The sequence below is a fragment of the Tigriopus californicus genome, chromosome 2 (genome assembly GCF_007210705.1).
Source record: "Tigriopus californicus strain San Diego chromosome 2, Tcal_SD_v2.1, whole genome shotgun sequence".
Classification (NCBI taxonomy): Eukaryota; Metazoa; Arthropoda; class Copepoda; order Harpacticoida; family Harpacticidae; genus Tigriopus; species Tigriopus californicus.
Genome location: NC_081441.1, coordinates 4289699 through 4307355, shown reverse-complemented (window position 1 = coordinate 4307355; position 17657 = coordinate 4289699). Strand labels below are relative to the sequence as shown.

Here is a 17657-nt window from a genome sequence, read left to right as displayed (position 1 = left end):
GAGTGCCTAGAGTCGACCATCACAAGTACACAGTACACTCTCTAAATAGTTCACATGGACAAGCTGAAATATGGCCACTGGAACAAACCAACATGAGTTGCCATTTCCTTGTTCTTTAAGTTGCTTGTAAAACTGGATGCGACAAAATTCCCAGAGGAAAAAAAAGTTGGCTTAAGCTATTGAAGTAATGATAAAATGACCGAAAATCTGGAGCATTGTCCAAACAAAAACCAATTAAAGCTAATTTTCCGAAGAGGCTGTTGCTTTTGAATGTAAGAAACATACGGTGCATGATTGGCCAAGATCTTGTTCTCAAAACTTAGTCCCATGGGGAAACTGATTTGTACCTGATAGCGGAGCGTCTCTTAGATTAAGAAGCACGATTGTTGTCTGGTCCATCCATGATGGTCTGATCCATTTATATCCATTTATGTGGATGAATTCCCAAATCTCTGTCAGCATGAAACTTCTTCCAAACATTTATGGTGGGGCCTGGCGATTCTGCCCTGTAGGGAGCAATTGCCTAGGGATCGATAGATTTACTCTCAATTCCCATGAAATCCCAAATGCACGACGACCCAAACTTACACACACACACACACCTCTTTCTATTTGGTTCCATCACTACATCATGAAAAAAAGGTGAAGTTGCTCAAAGAGGATTGGGGATCACCCGCCATCCTTGACGGCAACTTAAAGGCTCAATTTGAAATCAGCCAAGTCAATGTGGATCTGGTCGGCTTTCTCGGCGAAATATGGAAATTCACCCAAGCAGGATGAGTGCCGATGAAAGCCGTGCTATGCTCAAGTCTGCATTTCAATCCGGGTGACTAGATTGAATTCCACCAAATTGATTCACCATGCGATAAGAGCCTCGCTTCGTTTCTCTCTTTCTCTCTGTGATTCCTTTTCTTCGAGCAAAAACAAGCGGTTTGCATTCTCCTGCCTCCATCTTCTTACCCTCTGGAAAGTAAGCGTGGATCTTTTCCTAGTCATGGAGTGAAACCACTCGTTCACCCTCCATACAAAGTATACGTAACTCCCCCTTTCGACCAAGTTTGTGAGCAATTCCTGGAGAAGAATAAATCTACTGAATATGCTGTTTGTCAAGCGAGCTCTACGTACTTAGAATCTTCACCCCCTCTGATCCCCGATCCCCCATTTCCGACCCTGTTCCTTGGCAGGGGTATGGCCATCGAGCAAAGAGGGAATATTAAAGCACTTGATACATATTGAAAAATACCCTTTTCCCGTCAAGACGGTTAAGTAAACGTGGGTGTTTTACCTCCACTTATGTCAAGAGTACAATTTGGAGTTTAAGACGGTAAGATCTTTTGACTTGGAAGCTACAGAAACAATCCGCTTATTGAAGGAGTCAGAACTCAGAACAAATGAAGATGATAGTCTGGAATCAAGTGTGCTTTATTACCAGGTCGTACAGATCTTAAGACCAGGATCCAGGGGGTAAATATTATTGCCCTCTGGCCTTCACTGTCCATGGCATGCAAATGGAACTATTGGCTGGCCGATTGCTTTAATAATTTATGACGGTATTTTCCATCACGAAGTTTACCTAAGAGTTCGTCTCCTTCTCCGTTATAATATTGAAACCAGAAAAGGCCGACGGGCGTAGGAAATTAGAAAATTCGACATAGAATTCTTGTGCCCAAGAAACAGGAGATAAATCAAGAAGCGAGGAACATTTTTGGCGGGGAAGACTTGAAAAATAAATTAAATCGATGAAAAAGGCGAGTTTCCCCAAAATTCGACCAGGCCCGCGGATTCCGTCTAGAACGAACCTCGAACAAGGATTAGCCCTCAATTACTTGATTCGAATTGGCCAGATCGGAAGCTATATATTTTTGAGCCCGTTTAGAGGTGATCCTCTCTCTCTCTCTCTCTTTCATATTGAAATGGGAGGGTATAAATCTTGGAATTGTGTCCAATTCTCGGATCTAGCAAAGCATGCACGCACGTTTCTTGAACTTGGTCGTTAAAGATGAATCGTGTTCCTTCTAATACTGATATTGCTGTGCCGCTTCTGCTTTACAGGTAAGATTGAAACTGTATGGAGGATGATTTGGAACAAAAGCATACCAAATGTCAGTATGTTTTTCCAGAGTTCCTTGCCAAGGACTGACTTTCTGGGATTGCCAGCTAATGCTTTTTGTAGTAGCTCACCACCATGATAGATATGGTTTATCCAATGTAATGGAAGCTTTCTTTCCTCGATCCATCCATCAAAATCGAGTCTGGCCTTGTCTAATCCAACAGTTCACGAGGATGGTCTTGGTGGCCTTTGATTGAGTCTGATACGGCTGACTTCCTTCGATTTATGGGATGGTCTCTTAACCCTTGGTACATTCTTTGGTCTGGTTTTTAGTTTCCGAGTGAAGACTATATTTGGGATCACTTGGGGATTTTCATTGAAGTTGTATGGGGACCATCTGGCGGCCAGATTCCTGTTCAGCTGGAAGACATTAATCAGGGTTTCTCGGGCCAATCTTTTTTTTTTAACTTATGGATCTTGTACCGCTTCTTTCTTTCGCCAAGACGATTGACGAGATGGTTGTGGACATTCACTAGTTATTCCCTTTGGTTGCCCAAATTTAGAAGTTTCTGACGCTCAATATCACGAACTATTATTGGAGGGAGCTCTCAAGTGGTTCGCGATTTCCTTTGGGCAATATTGGTTTTGAAAATATATTGAAGATTGAAGAGTCAGAGCGATGGATCTTCACATATTGCTTTTATACAGACCAAACACACAAAAATGAGCAAGCGCCAATCTTGGATATTTTTTTTTCAAGAATTGCCAGGGTGCTGAACGGGATTTTTTGCTTTTGGGATCCAGTCCGCGAAAAGTGGGCGCCTTGAAATTGCTTGTGAAAAACTTTTGGTTTTCCATGTGAGACAAAGAAGGCTGGTAAATATCCGTCAAATATCGAAGGAAAAAGGAATGCTTCAAACGATCAAATTTGCTCCAAGAAGCACTTTGAACCGCAATAACTATCCATGTGTAGGGCCAGTACCATTCACATAAAAGTTTTGTGAGGAGAGTTGTAATTCTGTCAGGACATTGGTGATCATGGTGGAGCAAACCAATTGGCACGATCAACATCACATACTGTGAACACTGTACAAGTGTTGAAAGAGCTCGATAGAAACAAAGTTATCTGGCTCATCAATGGGTTTCATCAACGTGGATGTGGGACTGTGGGGATCAGGTTTGGAGGCGTTAGGTTAAGGAAGCCTTCAGCCTCATTGTGAAGGTCATTTGGACTTGGTTCGCTATCAAGGAACGACCAAGTATTTGTACCCTTAAGGAGAAAGCGTATACGTACCATAGTAGAACGATCGAAGACTTTGATCTGAGATCAACTTATTGGTTTTCCCTACCGTCTAACCACTTCGATCACCGAATCGAGATCTTTTTCGTGGCGTGGTCCTTCATCCCACATCCCACGTTCCCCATCCACCATCCCACCGATCTTGGTCCAAATTCAAACAAGTGCGTGAAAGAGCGGAGCCTCAGATGATTCCGAATAAAGCAGGAGAGACAAAAGTTTTCAAGAGCATAATTGATCAGAAGATAAGAAACTTTCTCTTCGTCAAACTTTGGTGCTCTTGGTTCTGGCGAAGCATTGCCCATGACTCGTGAGAAGATCCTTATGAATGCAAGTAAGAACCAGAAGTGAGCGTGCGGCACTTTAGATTGATTATGCGTGGTGGTGGAGTGTCTAACCCGAGTCGAACCAGATCGAATTGGCCACCCACTAACACTTACTGGGTGGAGAAATTAATGGGATTTGCCTTTTTTCATTATTGAATTGGGTCCAAGGTTAAGGAGTCTGTCTACCTGTCGAAGTGCCACGGTCCAAATTGTCAATCGAAATGAATGGGTGTCTATCTGATCAAGCGCATTCAGTTCAGAGAGGACTTCTACGGAGAAAGACTACAAATGTATCTTTTTCCCTATTGACGTGATGTGAGCTCCGTTTCTTTCCAATCAATTACAGATTGGTAAAACTTCTTCTCCCCGATCACCGAACGCATTTACGTACAACGCCATAATACGTATACTAACACCTTCAAGCCGAACTTATTAGAATATCAAGTTTTCTCGCCTCTCTCATCTTCCAATGTAGAACTCTACTACCAATGTCCCCAAAGAGTTCTCGAAACATTTCCACACAAGAAGATTGATGATTGTGGTGCCACATAGAGCTCCTACCTCGATCTCCTCGAATCTGGCATGACCTTGGACGAGGTGCTACAATTCAAATGCCCTTCCTTCATTGTCAATCCGCCCCTTTCGAGATGGAAGAGCCAAGGTCAGACAGAAGGCCGGTGTGGCCCCTTGTGGGGGCAGGAGAGAGAGAGAAAGAGAGAGAAATCGGAGGACATGAGGAAATGAGAAGGCCAGAAAGAGGATCGACTGTGGTGCTTGCCAAAGAGGAGGATGTCCAATCCCAATCCCACGGTAGCGAGTTTTCCTTCTTGGGAAGTGTTTGCAGGTGGCTTTTTGTCGTTCACACTAAGCTACTAAGCTAGTACTTGATATTTGTTGATGACAATTCCGAGTATTGTGCCAGCCAAACAAACTTGGGTGGGGAAGACTCAAGTCATGGTTCTGATGCGGATATGTAATCATCTATCAAAGGTAGGGGTGGAAAAAAATGAAATGAGGCCACATGCTGTCACAGGTCGTGAATGGTACAAAATTGGATAAGAGCAATTGGCATTGACGTAAGGTCAAGTGTCAGATTCAGCCTCTATTTCCCCTTGTCAAGTTTTCCTTATCGAGAACCCATGGGAGTGAGCGAGGCGTACAAGTTTGACAAGGCACCGACTTGATGTTCACACTTGGGTCTTCTCAAGGCAATGGGACTTGATCATGGAAGGGTCTGGCCTTGACAAAAGAGAAAGTAGGAGAGATCATTGAGGTCGCGGTTAAGGTCTAAGGTCACTCACACACTCCGCTTGTCGATAGTTCCTGGTCAACACTTGGTCGGCCGTCACTTCATTGATATGCAGCTCGAATTTGTCCAGTTTTGGCCGCCTTCGTACAAATATCATTTTAATATCCACAAGGCGTCTTTTCGAGTACATTCTCCAAAACCTGACTTGTCTGCGGTTAGGTGGTTGGAAGTTTCGGTTGGCTGGCATGTTGGCTGGCTTTAGCTCAGGCTTGTGATGAGAATGAGAATAAGGAGGCAATCACCCTCCCAAATGAGCGACCTCTTTTGAATTAAGGCCCTTCCTTCGTTCGTTCGTTGCTTCTTGGCCTGCTTGCTTCTTTCCATTGCTTCTTCGGGAGCTTGCGAGCTAATTCGAGTGTATGAGCGGACGGAGAGGAGGAGGAGGCTCCTTCCTTGGTTGGTGGGTGGAGGAAATGGTGTAATTCTGGAGAAGCAGACGAGATATTATTCCTTTGGCAGCTCGAACGTATCCAAGTTGCTCTTTGCCATGCACACTGACTCTTTTTAAACCTATTCCATGAGGAGTAATCAAAGCAAGACGAAAGCACGACCAACTCGGCGAGCAACTCTTTTCGCTTGCTTCTCCCATTGAATGGCCTCGAGTCCATTTTGATCCATTAAGTGTTGGCGGCGCTTCCCTCGGGACAAGTTGGTCTGATAACGTGAGGTTGTGTTCCTTTGCTCTTTGGCCCTTTGGGCTGTACTTACTGTGCGACGACGTACAGTGAGTGCGAAGTACAATACCACTCATACACTGAGTTGAGTATCGGAAGTATATCCGTTCCACTGACTCGTCTCAATGTTGTCAAATATTAATAGCGTCTTTTCCCTTTCAATCTGACACCAGCACTTAGGAAATGGTAGCCATGATGCGTGTGTATTTGCTTGTCACCACCACCACCACCACTGCCACCATTGCCACTACCTATTATCATTACTTGCTCACTCTTCGCCTGCTATCAATCATCCTCACATAACTTACAATTCTCTCATCTCTTGGCTTTTCTTGTTCATCTCCTGAGCCTTCTTTACTCCAAGTTTGACATGAGTCTACTTAGTTCAGAGCAATTATACCCCACAGAGCACCCACTTATCATCCCCCTGAGCTCTGAGCGCGTCAGATCGGACATCAGAGATGGGGGAGAGAGAGAGAGAGGTTAGACTATTTAAGTTGCTGCTTTATGTTGCCACGGTTTGCTGAATTTCGCATCTTTCTCCTTCTTTTCAGGTGGATGAAAGCCTGTTAAGCTCTGATGCGGGGGGTGATGACTCGTCTTCCGTGCCACCCCTTCATCCATCCTATCCTTGGGTACAAATGGCTCTCCCTGGCGGCGGGATTGTGTCCGTGCCTTTAGCCTCCACTTCCAATCCCAGACAGCAGGGGTCGTCCTCTTCGCGGGCCACGCCCAAGGCTCCACCTCCTTCCACCTCCTCCCAGATCATTGACCTTGGAGACTCCCTCAATCATCAATCCAATCTGAGCAGCAGTCTCTCGGGATTAGGATCGGGCAGTTCAGCTCGAATCCAATCGCCCGACTCGGTCCATGATAATCTGCCTTCTTCGGGGGCCCAAAGGGGTGGTTTTGGTCTGGACGGAACTTGTTCCTCGTCATTGGGCAAGCCCGATCTCCTTACTGTGAATGCCGGCGAGCCAGTCACCCACTTTAATCTTGATCAGTTGTTGGAGATCGTCCAAAGCTTCCAACTCGACACGACCTTGGCGGGTAACGAGGATATGGCGTCGCACAACCTCCAATTGGCGTTGGCCAACCCGCCCACCGACTCTCCCATAGTCAAGGTAACCCGTCCTTCGTTTAGGCTGCACGTCTCCACAGCGCTTTTGTTTAGTGCCCACTGACCGGTTCCCTCGAATCCTGCCGTCTCTGTGCCGCTCGCGTTCAATGGTTCCACAGTAGTTTCTATAACAATTTGCCACAAGGTTCATCTAGTCCGCCAAGGGGGAGATCAGATTTGGCCAGGATCAACGCCAACGCCTGGTGGTCACTCGGATCCAATTATTCCTGGTCACTTCTGTTTGCTTGCTTCAATCAGAATCAGGAGTGGTTTCTCTCTCTCTTACTCTCTCTCTCTCTCTCTCTCTTCTCCCTTTTGTATCAGGAACACACGTCAAAGTGGTGACCTTCAGTAGTTTTCAGACGCAATATTTTGCCTTCTGAAAGGTAAACAGACTCTCTCTAGTCGTGAAAACGTGCATACTTCAATAGTTTGGCACGTTTGTTCCGCTACCTCTAGTTGGCTTGTTTTCTTCGGTCTTTGTGCACGGTATTAAAAGAATCCAGGCCCCGAGAAGGATTGTCTTTTCCTAAGTTGTGTCCCTTCTTTGGAGTTCTCATACTGTGTGCTCTCTCTCTCTCTCGTGGTCTTTGGGGAGGAGGCTTGGATTGGAAATCCTCCTTGTGCAATATATCTAAGGACTTTAGGAGGACCAAAAGACGAAAAGGACGAGAAGGAGGAGGGAAAAGGGGTTCCTATACGTCACTGAACAACAAAGCCCCTTCAGATCCACAATACACGAGAAGCCAGATGGGGGAAGAAGGAAAAGATCCTCTCTGCGCCACATGCCAATAGAGGCAATACGTCCGTAGTTAGTGGGATTTGGAAGAATTGTCAGAGACGACAAGCCGTCCCAGTTGAAGATCCAACTCGGTGTTGGTGCCAGTATTTCTATTGTTTGCTGTCTTTGTGACACGTAATAGGTCGGTGGATTCTTTAGTCCATCCTAGGCATAAGTCAAAATTGAGACCCTCAAGTGTGTCCAATCCTGCGCGGTGCGTTGATCCCGTGTTTGGTCCCATGATTCATCATGGCCATTCCTTGACCTGCTTGAGGTCAGAACCGATTGAGCGGGCCATATATTTAGCAAAGATTGGATGGATGAAAGGATTTCGATGTTTTCGTCACTTTATGATTCAATAAAGTGTCCTCCATTCCCACATCCAGGGGGTAAACCCAATCGTTTCCAGTTTTTTTTCCTGACGCTGCAGGATCATCTCGGGGATGAAAGCAAAAGCAGAAGGATAAAAAAAAATCTCAAAGAACCTCCTCGATTCAGACGCTTTTCTCTACACGAGCCTCTCGATATAGTAAGTGTGCGGTTAATATCTCTGCCTCCCTATATAGTTAAGAACTCTACGAGGAAGCAAGACATACTTGTTATGCGCTATTTTTGATCCTCCCGTTTGGCGCCTGATTGGGCAATATCCATGGTTCCATACACCTGGATGACAGGATCCTATTGAGAGAACCCATACATTCCTGGGCGTATCAGAATTGAATATGTAATTCAGTGACATAGAGGAGACCTGCCACCACCTCATAGCTCATATCAACCTGTCAAAATGGGATTCAGTCCCAGAATCCTTGGCTCTCAACACGCTTCATTCACTCGCCAAGAGGTGGTGATGGTGGACCTCTGAAACAAGGAACATGAACAAGTCGCTTCCACACCACACAATCCATGTTTCACCATCGACCCCAGAAATATGGAACAAGTATAGCTTCATATTCAAGAATAATGTGTACGAGCTCTTCAGATATCAAGACGTACGTAGTTCAAGGTTTCCGGTCCTTTGGTGTTGAGAAGTACACTCGTACCTCTTTGGGATCTCCTCTTGGATAGACAAAGTGCGTGCGTGCAAGTTTGGTATGGTCTAGGGAGTTCCAATATCCAAATAAGCCCCTCCTCGTGCATTCCTTTCTTTTGGGATGTTTTCATCATCTTTCATATAGAATGCCAGAATCCTCCGTCGCCTCTGGGCCCTTAAGTCCTCTTTGTAGTGTTCTGACACCACTATTTCAGTCCATGCTACTTGGCCTTGGTTGGTTGGTTGGTTGGTTGGTTGGTTGGTTGGTTGGTTGGTTGGTTGGTTGGTTGGTTGGTTGGTTGGTTGGTTGGTTGGATGGTTGGTTGGTTGGATGGTTCCTTTCGTTCGCGTAAAAGCGACAGGCTATTGAAGGGAGGGGAGGAAGGCTGGGGTTGAATGCCACCGAATATTTATATATGAATGTGTACACGGCCTACCTGACAGGGTGCCTTCAGCATCTGATGTGTTTGAATAATTTTACAAGCCATTGGGTTAGCTCTACACATTCTCGTCATCGTTTGCTCGTTCCACGTGTGTTCCCACGAACGTCAGTCCCGTTTGAGCACCATCTTTTGGAGGTCCTATACCTAGTTGAACCACCCCATGGTCGTGTTTTGGCCTCAAGCCCAAAAACGGTCCCATGCTTTGGGCTTCTTTTAGGCCACGAATAAATCGAGAAAGTCCTTCTTCAAGATCGTGGTCGGGATTCTTTGAATATTCAGCGTCACTTTCGTTAGTGTGGATTTTGGCTGCCAAGGTGACTCAGAGGAGGCATGCATATGTACGAGTCGGTACATTCGATGTACGTATATTCCATGCTTTGCACTTCTAGGGCATGTCTTACTTCCGTACGTATTACGATCGCACATGCATGATTGCCAAAGGATCCAGTTTAGATTGATCGAGACAACGACGAGCCTCAGGAAGCAGAAGGTAGAATAAAGATAGAGAGCTTTATCCAGATCCCAGATAATCTTAGCCTTTGGGACACATGGGTGACAAATCCAGACGTTCTCGAAACGAGTTCGTATTTCCTTTGCTTATCATCAAGTGGACCGCATGGATCTAGCACCATCTAGGGCTGACCTGCAAAGGTTGTTTTAAACCATGAAGAGAGATATTTAGAATCTGTTTACACCACGGGTCCACCTCGTCAAATGATCTTGAAAAGGTTCATCGAAAATCGCCCAGTTTTTTTCATTTTCATCAGGCTAGATTTACAGAGCATGGTTAACGGACGAGCGGTAGAGCATGGATTGATTAGAGGCTTCAATGATGGGTAAATAGCAGGACGAGATGATTCCCTTTGTACATACTTACTTCCCATATTATTATGCTTGAGTTCACTGCTGAGAGATTGCTTGGGCACACAGCAACGCAAAGCTAAGAATACAAACCTATTTTCATTCTCCACTGACTCGCTTCTTGTTCTCCTTCCCTGGATGGCGAAGTTGGTGCTGTTATTATCATTGCCCCTTTCACTAGCGCCATGTCAAATACAATGATAACAGAAACACTGCGTGCAACAGCCCAGAACAAAGTTAGTGTTCCAATTTATGTTCCAAGACCGTGCAAAGCGGATCCGTACCTTCTTTGACCAAGTGGTCCACTGAGTTAGTGGACGACCCTTAAACCTCAAATCCAGTTTCTCAAACTGAGCTCTCACAACTTTGCCAAACTCAAGAATTGTGGTGGCCTCTTTGAGGTTTGCGTAGGGATGGCCCAGGTCCAAGCAACAATTTTGCTAAGTTTCTCTTCAGTGAGCTGGGAACAATTAATCACGGGCTCTTGATCTCTCTAGCTCCTTAAGCGTCTACATACGGAACAGTACGACTCAGTCCACTTTTTGAGCGTCTGAGTTTGTTTGTCATCGAGGAAAGTCTTCCGATCAAATACGTGGGATGGCTCCTTTTTGCTTCTGATATTCTTGCTCGAAATCAGGGTACAGGGCAAATTTGGGTGGGGCGCGGAAACAAATACCCAACGATTTGGTAGGATTCGTAATGTTTGGCCGGGGCGGAAATGCATGCTAGAAGTCAGTCAAATCCCCTGTTCTTAGTCCCGTTTCATTTGGCCAAGTGCATCCGAATTTTGTGTCTCAAAGTTGCTCTTTGGGCCCTGGTGGCATTGTTTCCAGTTTGTGAACAATATCCTCCTTTGAAAATGGTTTCTGCAAACTTTCTCAACTTGAGAACCCCTTTTCAGGACTCTCGTGGTTCCTGTTCTGGCTTATGTTCCCATGTTTCAGCAAGACCAAAAAAAGGCTTTTGGCACAATGTCTTATTACATCAAACATCCACGCGATTTTCGAGAACTGAAGTGTACTGTACTCGAAGGAGTGGTCGTGGTAATGAGGACAGAGGACTTCTCCGTCGTTCAAGGCTCCTTCTATTTACTTTTTTCTCACGACAAATTGGAACTAAGATCCCAAAGTTGGTCCGGGTTCTCAAGTGAAAAATGAAAAATGGTCCAATGGGCGGCACTACTTTAAAGAAGACGTTGTCGAACTTAAGAGCAAAGGGAAGACATAGATTCGCTTTCTCCAAAGCATGAGAACTACTTCATACTCAAGCGTAACGTAGTCGAGCATTACCAACAAATTCCATCTACCCAATCTCTGGAAATAAAGAAAAATATTACCCAGCTAGCTAAAGCGCTTATGCTCAAATGATGTAGTTTTGGAGTCGTTGCCGTACACTATTTTGGAACATAAAGCGCTTCGAGTGCCTACCACAACTTGGCCTTGCCCAAGAATACCTAGATGCCTAGATGCCTCGGGTATTCTGGAGGTATATATGTGCAATATGTGCAGCTCACCGGAGAATGTGAGTACACACTAGATCGCTCTTAGTAAGGAATGTGGGTAATGCAAGAGGCTAGGCCTGTGATTCATAGGAAAACATAGATGGCGGAGCAAATACTACGAGTTATCAAAGCTGTGGAACGAGAGGAGTTTCGCGTTGAAGGGTTAAAGAAAATGGCACATTTGATTACAAATTCTCAATACGCCTAACAAACTGAAATTGGGAACCCCATTATTATTGCACAATTGTTTGGTGCCCCTTTTCGAAGCAGATTCCGGCATATCCCAGTTTCCAATCCCACCGGAAGCTCTCGCACTTGTGGAGCATATGCATTGGTTGCAAATTCATTCACACTTTGGTGCGACACGATACTGAATGGATTGTACGAGATCCGTTTCTTGACATGGTTTTGTGTAATGAACTCTACTAGAAGTGAACCTACTCCCCACTGTCATAAAAAAAGGCAAAACAACCTCTTGCCAGTCACGCTCACGTTACCAGTCCCAACTGGTTCAAGGTCTTCTCTGAGACGTGGGCTAGAAGCTTGTTCGATCTACTTAGTGTCACCCTCTAACTTATGTCCTTAACCTTCGTGCTTTGCATTTCCAATGAATATCAGGCAATCTTTCCTCAGGATCGTGACTCGTGACGCCCACAATACGTATTGTACTACATATGATGAGCGAACCACGATGACGACAATAACAACAACAACAACTAGAGCATGATCCTAAAATCCCTAAAGATGACAAAAGAGTTTTCAACGGGTGTTTCTCTCTTTTCTCTCTGCAGCACTCGCAAGATGGTCTTGACTTAGGCACAAGCTGTGATTGCAAACCATGTGATACCTTATCTGAGGTGGTGGATTCGTCCGGAAACGGAGGCGAGGTCCAACCCCGGGAAACTCATTCTTGCCCAAGTTCACCTACAGAAACCGATTGTTCATCCGGTTTCTCCACCTTGAGAAGGAGAAGCGTTACCCTCACGGAGAAGGTAGTGACACTTATTTTCCCCAAGCATTAGGGAGGCATACTCACGAATGTGGTGTTGTTCTTCTTCTTCTCACTTGTTAGTGACGATTGTTTATCCAGCTAACCTCGTGTAATTTTCAGATTCGAACGAGCAAGGACGGGAGCAAGACCCAGGTGGTGCGCCAATACGGTTGCAACACCTCGTCAGCCAAGGAACCTCAGTCAGTCACTTACCAACAGAATGCCTTTGTGTACATTAATGGCAAGATGGAGGAGAACCAGATGGGGAGTCAGTCTTTTCCTTCCCTTTTACCCATTACAGCCACTTCACCCATGGCCTCGACCTCGGCATCGATGGGTCCGGGGCACGCCACTTTGCCCCGGTCAGCTACGGAAGCAGCCTCGTCTAATTCCGGAGGCGGGTGGACGACTACCTCGACTACCAAAGCCAATCGCAATGCCAGCTCGTCTTCCTATCGGGGTCATATTGTCAGACTCAACTCCATCGAACCAAATACTGTCATGTTCAGCACGAAAGATTATCCTCTTCTAAGCGACATCACAGTGCCAGAGATCATAGATGAGTTGGAAAAGCAATTTGAAGACAAGTTAAACGACCTCCAAGGTGTGCGGCTTGTGGCCAATAATGTCTACATTTGTCTGAGTAAGAAGGAAAGTCTGCAACACCTCACCACTTATGGCTTTTATGTGCGGGGTATCCCCATCAAGGTGGTTGACATTACCAATGACTCGGTAGTGATTTGCCTCACAGGTGTGCCCCATTACATCACAGACGCAACCATTACAATGTTGGTGAGCACGTTTGGCATTTCCATCGGTGAGGTGGAGCGCCGATTCTACAAAGGAATAGACACTGGTGAGAGATTTGTGCGCCTGAAACCCCGAGCACACACGCAAGTGCCGGATTTTGTCACGGTAGGAGGGTGCAAGATCCTCATCCGAGTTCTCAATCAGGATGAAATCTGCGAGCCCTACACCCTCCAAAGTGCCGCCACAGTGAGAGATTCCGAACAATCAACAAGCCACCCGAATTCAAGTTCATCCACCACGTATCGAACTGGAACGCAAACTGGTGCCATGAGTGGTCCGAAGTCACGCGCCAAACCCGGGCATTGCAATGGAACAGTCAATTCACCTCCTTCCTCGGGCGAGGTGCCACAGCCCCCCGCCCTCTCTTCAACATGCATTCCATTCTCGAGTTGTTCCTTGACTTCATCAAGGACAGAGATGATCTCAACCGGGGTTACGGGGCTCCTGTCCACGCCTGTGGCCCCCCCTCAACCTCCCCTCACATCCTCGTTTCGAGATAGCAACTCTGGCGCGGACAATTCCTCCAATTCGTCGGTACCTGCATCACCCAAAATCGGAAGATCGCTGCGAAGTCGAATTGGAGCTGTGATTTCCCGCTCGCCGCCGGACAAAAGCACTAGCAATAACACCAACGGCCATGGAGGAAGTGGTCTAAACGGAGGAGGAAATGCGGCCGGAGGTGGAACAGATGAAGTGGACTTTTCAACCAACAGTTACATGCCCGGGGAATCCCTGGATATTCCAACCTTATCTCCACCTCCGTATAAAGCTCCCTCCTCCAATGGCAGCACTTCCAGTGTCGTTACGGGAGCGTCCAATGGACATCCGAATTCCTCGTCAACCTTGTCAAGATTAAGAGGGAGCAGCTCAATAGGAGAGACAGTCGATACGAAGAAAGCGTCTAAAGAATCCTCTGGTGGTGGAGGGTTGGCTTCATCCCTACGAAAATACACGCATTCCCAGCAGTATAAGTTACCTAAAACGTCAGACTCGAGCAACTCCCTAACCTCGTCCATGGCAGGAGGTAAAACCAGCATAGAAGCAGTCCGAGATGGTTCTAATAATAACAATAACAAACGAGCCTCGGTGGTATTTGAGGAACCTGGTTCAGGTCCGACCTCGACTAGAATAACTTCCAAAACTGTGAATGGAATCTTAAGGAAAGGTTCGGGCCCAGGTGATGAGATCGTGGCCAACGCCGATCCTCCCCGAACGTCTTCAAAGGCTCGGAGAAAGGACCATCATCGCAAGTCGGCCTCCAAGTCGAACCGGTCGTCCAAACAGGGTCCAGTAGAAGGTTTGACCGAAAACGGTGAGGACCATCGCAGCTCCAGGAGTCGAAGCAACAGTACAAAGAGTAGTTCCAAGAACAATGCCAGCAACAATAAAGAGAGCTCGAACTCAGATGCCAAAAAGAGCCAAAAAGATCTAGCTCTCACACGAGATTTACCTTGGTGTGGATGTTGGGGAAATGGTTGCCTATAGAACTTGTGCGGCTTTGATCTCATCACTTTATGAACAAAACCCGGACATTGGAGCAATTGAAAGCCATTTCTTACCGTACGGACAGCTGCCAAGAGCTTTTAGTCATCTTGATTTCATCGGAGCTGAGGCTGTCAGGGTGGACAATAATTTGCAGTATTAAACGCTCACCACCCACAAAAACCAAAGAGGTTAGGCTAACAGAAATGATGTCAGTTCATGATTGTAGCTCAAATTCGTTGCACCCGCCAAGGATATTCTTAATTTATGCATTATTATGATCATAGTTCAGATGATTTGCGACTTACTACTCTGCTGAATAAGGCGTACTTCCACATTTTGTGAATGGTTTGTTCTCGCCATCCTGATTCAATCTATCCATGCAAAAAGAGAGATTATTAGAAACTAGTTAACAATGCTATTTTTCAAGACAATTCAGTACATCATGCCCTCAAGATAATGCTTGATCCATTGTAAAAAAGATGTGTGCACGTAAATGTAGCCTGCGTTTTCCCTGCTAAACACCTGTAACCTAAAGAAGATGATGATGGTAAAATCATTGTTTTTCTGAGTCCCCCTTAACAGTATTTTTCTTCGATTTGCCCAACCAATTCCCTTCAAACCAACCTCTTTCTTCTATCTCTACACTATCTTAACCCCCCATCAAACCTAAGAGTTTGATGGCCTCATCTGAATATCATGGTGCTACATTGCTTTTGAATCTCTCTATCTCTCTTTCCATCTCATCAATCTGATCTTTTGATCTTTCTCTCTCTTCGCCGTTTCGAACAGAACTCTCTATTAGCTCTGTGCTCATTTATTAAGCTTTGTTTATATCGAATTCATTTACGTTTTATTTCCTTCCGTTTTACTTAGAATGAAAAACTGAAAACAAAGCTCGCCAATATCTAGCTTGATTTGTTCTTCCTTCCTTGACCAATTATATTTCATCTGGGTTCGTGCGGAGGGGTCTGGTTCTGTTTTTGGTTGTTTCAACGAGAATCGTTTCCTTCTCTCTTTCAGCCTTTCCTCGAACTTGATCAAACTAAAAAGAACTTGCATTTATCAAATTTTTCCAGTGTGAAAAAAAGTCAACAAAAACGAACTCTCTTAAATCGGATGATCCCACAGTGCACCATATGAATTCAAATCCTTTTTCAGTTCCATGACATTTTACACTCACATTCCGAACAATGTAATGTCGGCTCTTTGCAGTTTAGTCGGATCCACAATGCCCTGAAATGATTGACCATTGTAAGGAGCACAGTACGTTTTTCATAGAGGCATCCGCCCCCTTGAAAAAGTTATTTCATGCCATTTTTGATCCCACAATTCCATCACATTGGAAAATATGCTTGATTGCATAGCTACTCACAAAACTGCCTTGTCAGACAGAATCCAGATTTACTCCTCCAGGATCTGCTAGAGTGGAAACAGAAATTAAGAGACCTTGTGCCAAATCAAATCCTTGAAATGCCAGTCGATCCTGAGAAGATTCTCCTCAACACCCCAAAACACACTCGCATATCCTGCTCATGTTATTTAGTGTGACTATTTTGTTGTTCTTCAAGGAACCATAGTAGGGAACAAGCCTGCCTCGCAAAGTTAGCCCTTTTCTCTGAATGCAAAACTCAAGATTGCCCCTCAAACCTAAGCGGCCTACTATATACGACTACCATTACTAATATTAGAATTAGTACAAAATAATATAACCTTTGCATTCAAACTTAATTCATGTGGCACACGTGTGGAGGCAATTGCGCAATTAGAATGAAGATTAATGGCAATTGGATTCGCAAGCAAGAAAAATAAAAGAGTCTTCATGCCAAAAACCATTAGCTTCAATGTTTCCGGGAGAAGTTGGGGTTTTCCCATCGTTTCTTGTAGGGTTATCCAATGTATGCCGATGGGGCAATCATAATCACCATTATCATCATCATCCTGTTTTGTAGCTAATCACGTGTTCCATCTCGAACTGTCGTAGGTGACGAGGATAATAATAAAACTAATAAAAAAACGACAATATGCAAAAAGAGTATTATAATCCACGGTTGCAATTAATATTATCATAAACATTAATATTATCATTATTATCATTATCATTATCATTTCTTCTTTTGTCATCAATGTGATTGAAATCACTTTTATGCATTGAACTAATGATTATAACCTGACTGTCGTTGTGTTGCGAATGATTGAGATGCAAATCTGATCTGAGATTAGAACAAATGACCCCACAACATGCTAAATTGAACTGACATTTTCAATTGAATTCAAATGCAACAAGGCAAACAGTTCTAGTACTCATACTATACGTAATATTCCACCAACCACAAACAACGTCAATGTTTTACCGTTTCATTCCAAGATCATAATTCAAACCATGAGCGAAATAAACGAAAGATGACAACTATACTCAACAATAAGAAAAATCAACTTGCGTTCCTGTCATTTCACTCAGAGATACACCCATACCTTTGGTTCAGTCCCTATGGCATACACAAGGAGGATCGAGCCATTCAGAATGGGCCATGACCAAGAAGCAACCCAGGCATAAATCAGACCTTAAGGCTTCGTCGTGATCGTCGTCTTCGTTCTCCTCTCGCGAGCTTTAGGAACATTTGGATGGTGGCCAAATAATTCCCTGCAAGTCGCGTGCAGAGCGCCTCCATGGAGCATCATGATTCGATCGATCCAACCGATTCCCTGCGAACCAAGAAACCCCGGGATTACCGTCATCCCCATAACTATCGGGTATACCCCAGAAGATGTGCCGAAAGAGGCTGCTTAGCGTGCAGAGAAAGTGAGAGTCGACGTACGAGATTGTAGTAGATTAGCTTAGCCAATGAACGAAACTTGGCCCTTGTGAATGCGTTTTTCTCGTGAAGCACTGAGGCCAACTTCCTCGTTTCTTTCTTTCCCGTAATCTACGTCCACTTTTGATCTATCAATTCAAACAATGAAATGCAAGCATTATCATCT

General features: G+C 45.0%; 1 protein-coding gene across 5 annotated transcripts in view; it reads left to right on the top strand.

Moving 5' to 3' along the window:
* LOC131892947 (uncharacterized) overlaps positions 1-15580 on the top strand; it is a 66234-nt gene extending 50654 nt beyond the window's left edge. For 4 of the 5 annotated variants that reach the window (XM_059242819.1, XM_059242821.1, XM_059242820.1 and 1 more), the window contains 3 exons: positions 6211-6780; positions 12184-12384; positions 12504-15580. In XM_059242819.1, the coding sequence (XP_059098802.1) occupies positions 6211-6780; positions 12184-12384; positions 12504-14678 (2946 nt within the window). In that variant the 3' untranslated portion in view covers positions 14679-15580. The remainder of the gene's footprint in view (positions 1-6210; positions 6781-12183; positions 12385-12503) is intronic. The other variant, XM_059242822.1, reaches the window with a different exon arrangement.
* Positions 15581-17657: the final 2077 nt, after the last annotated feature.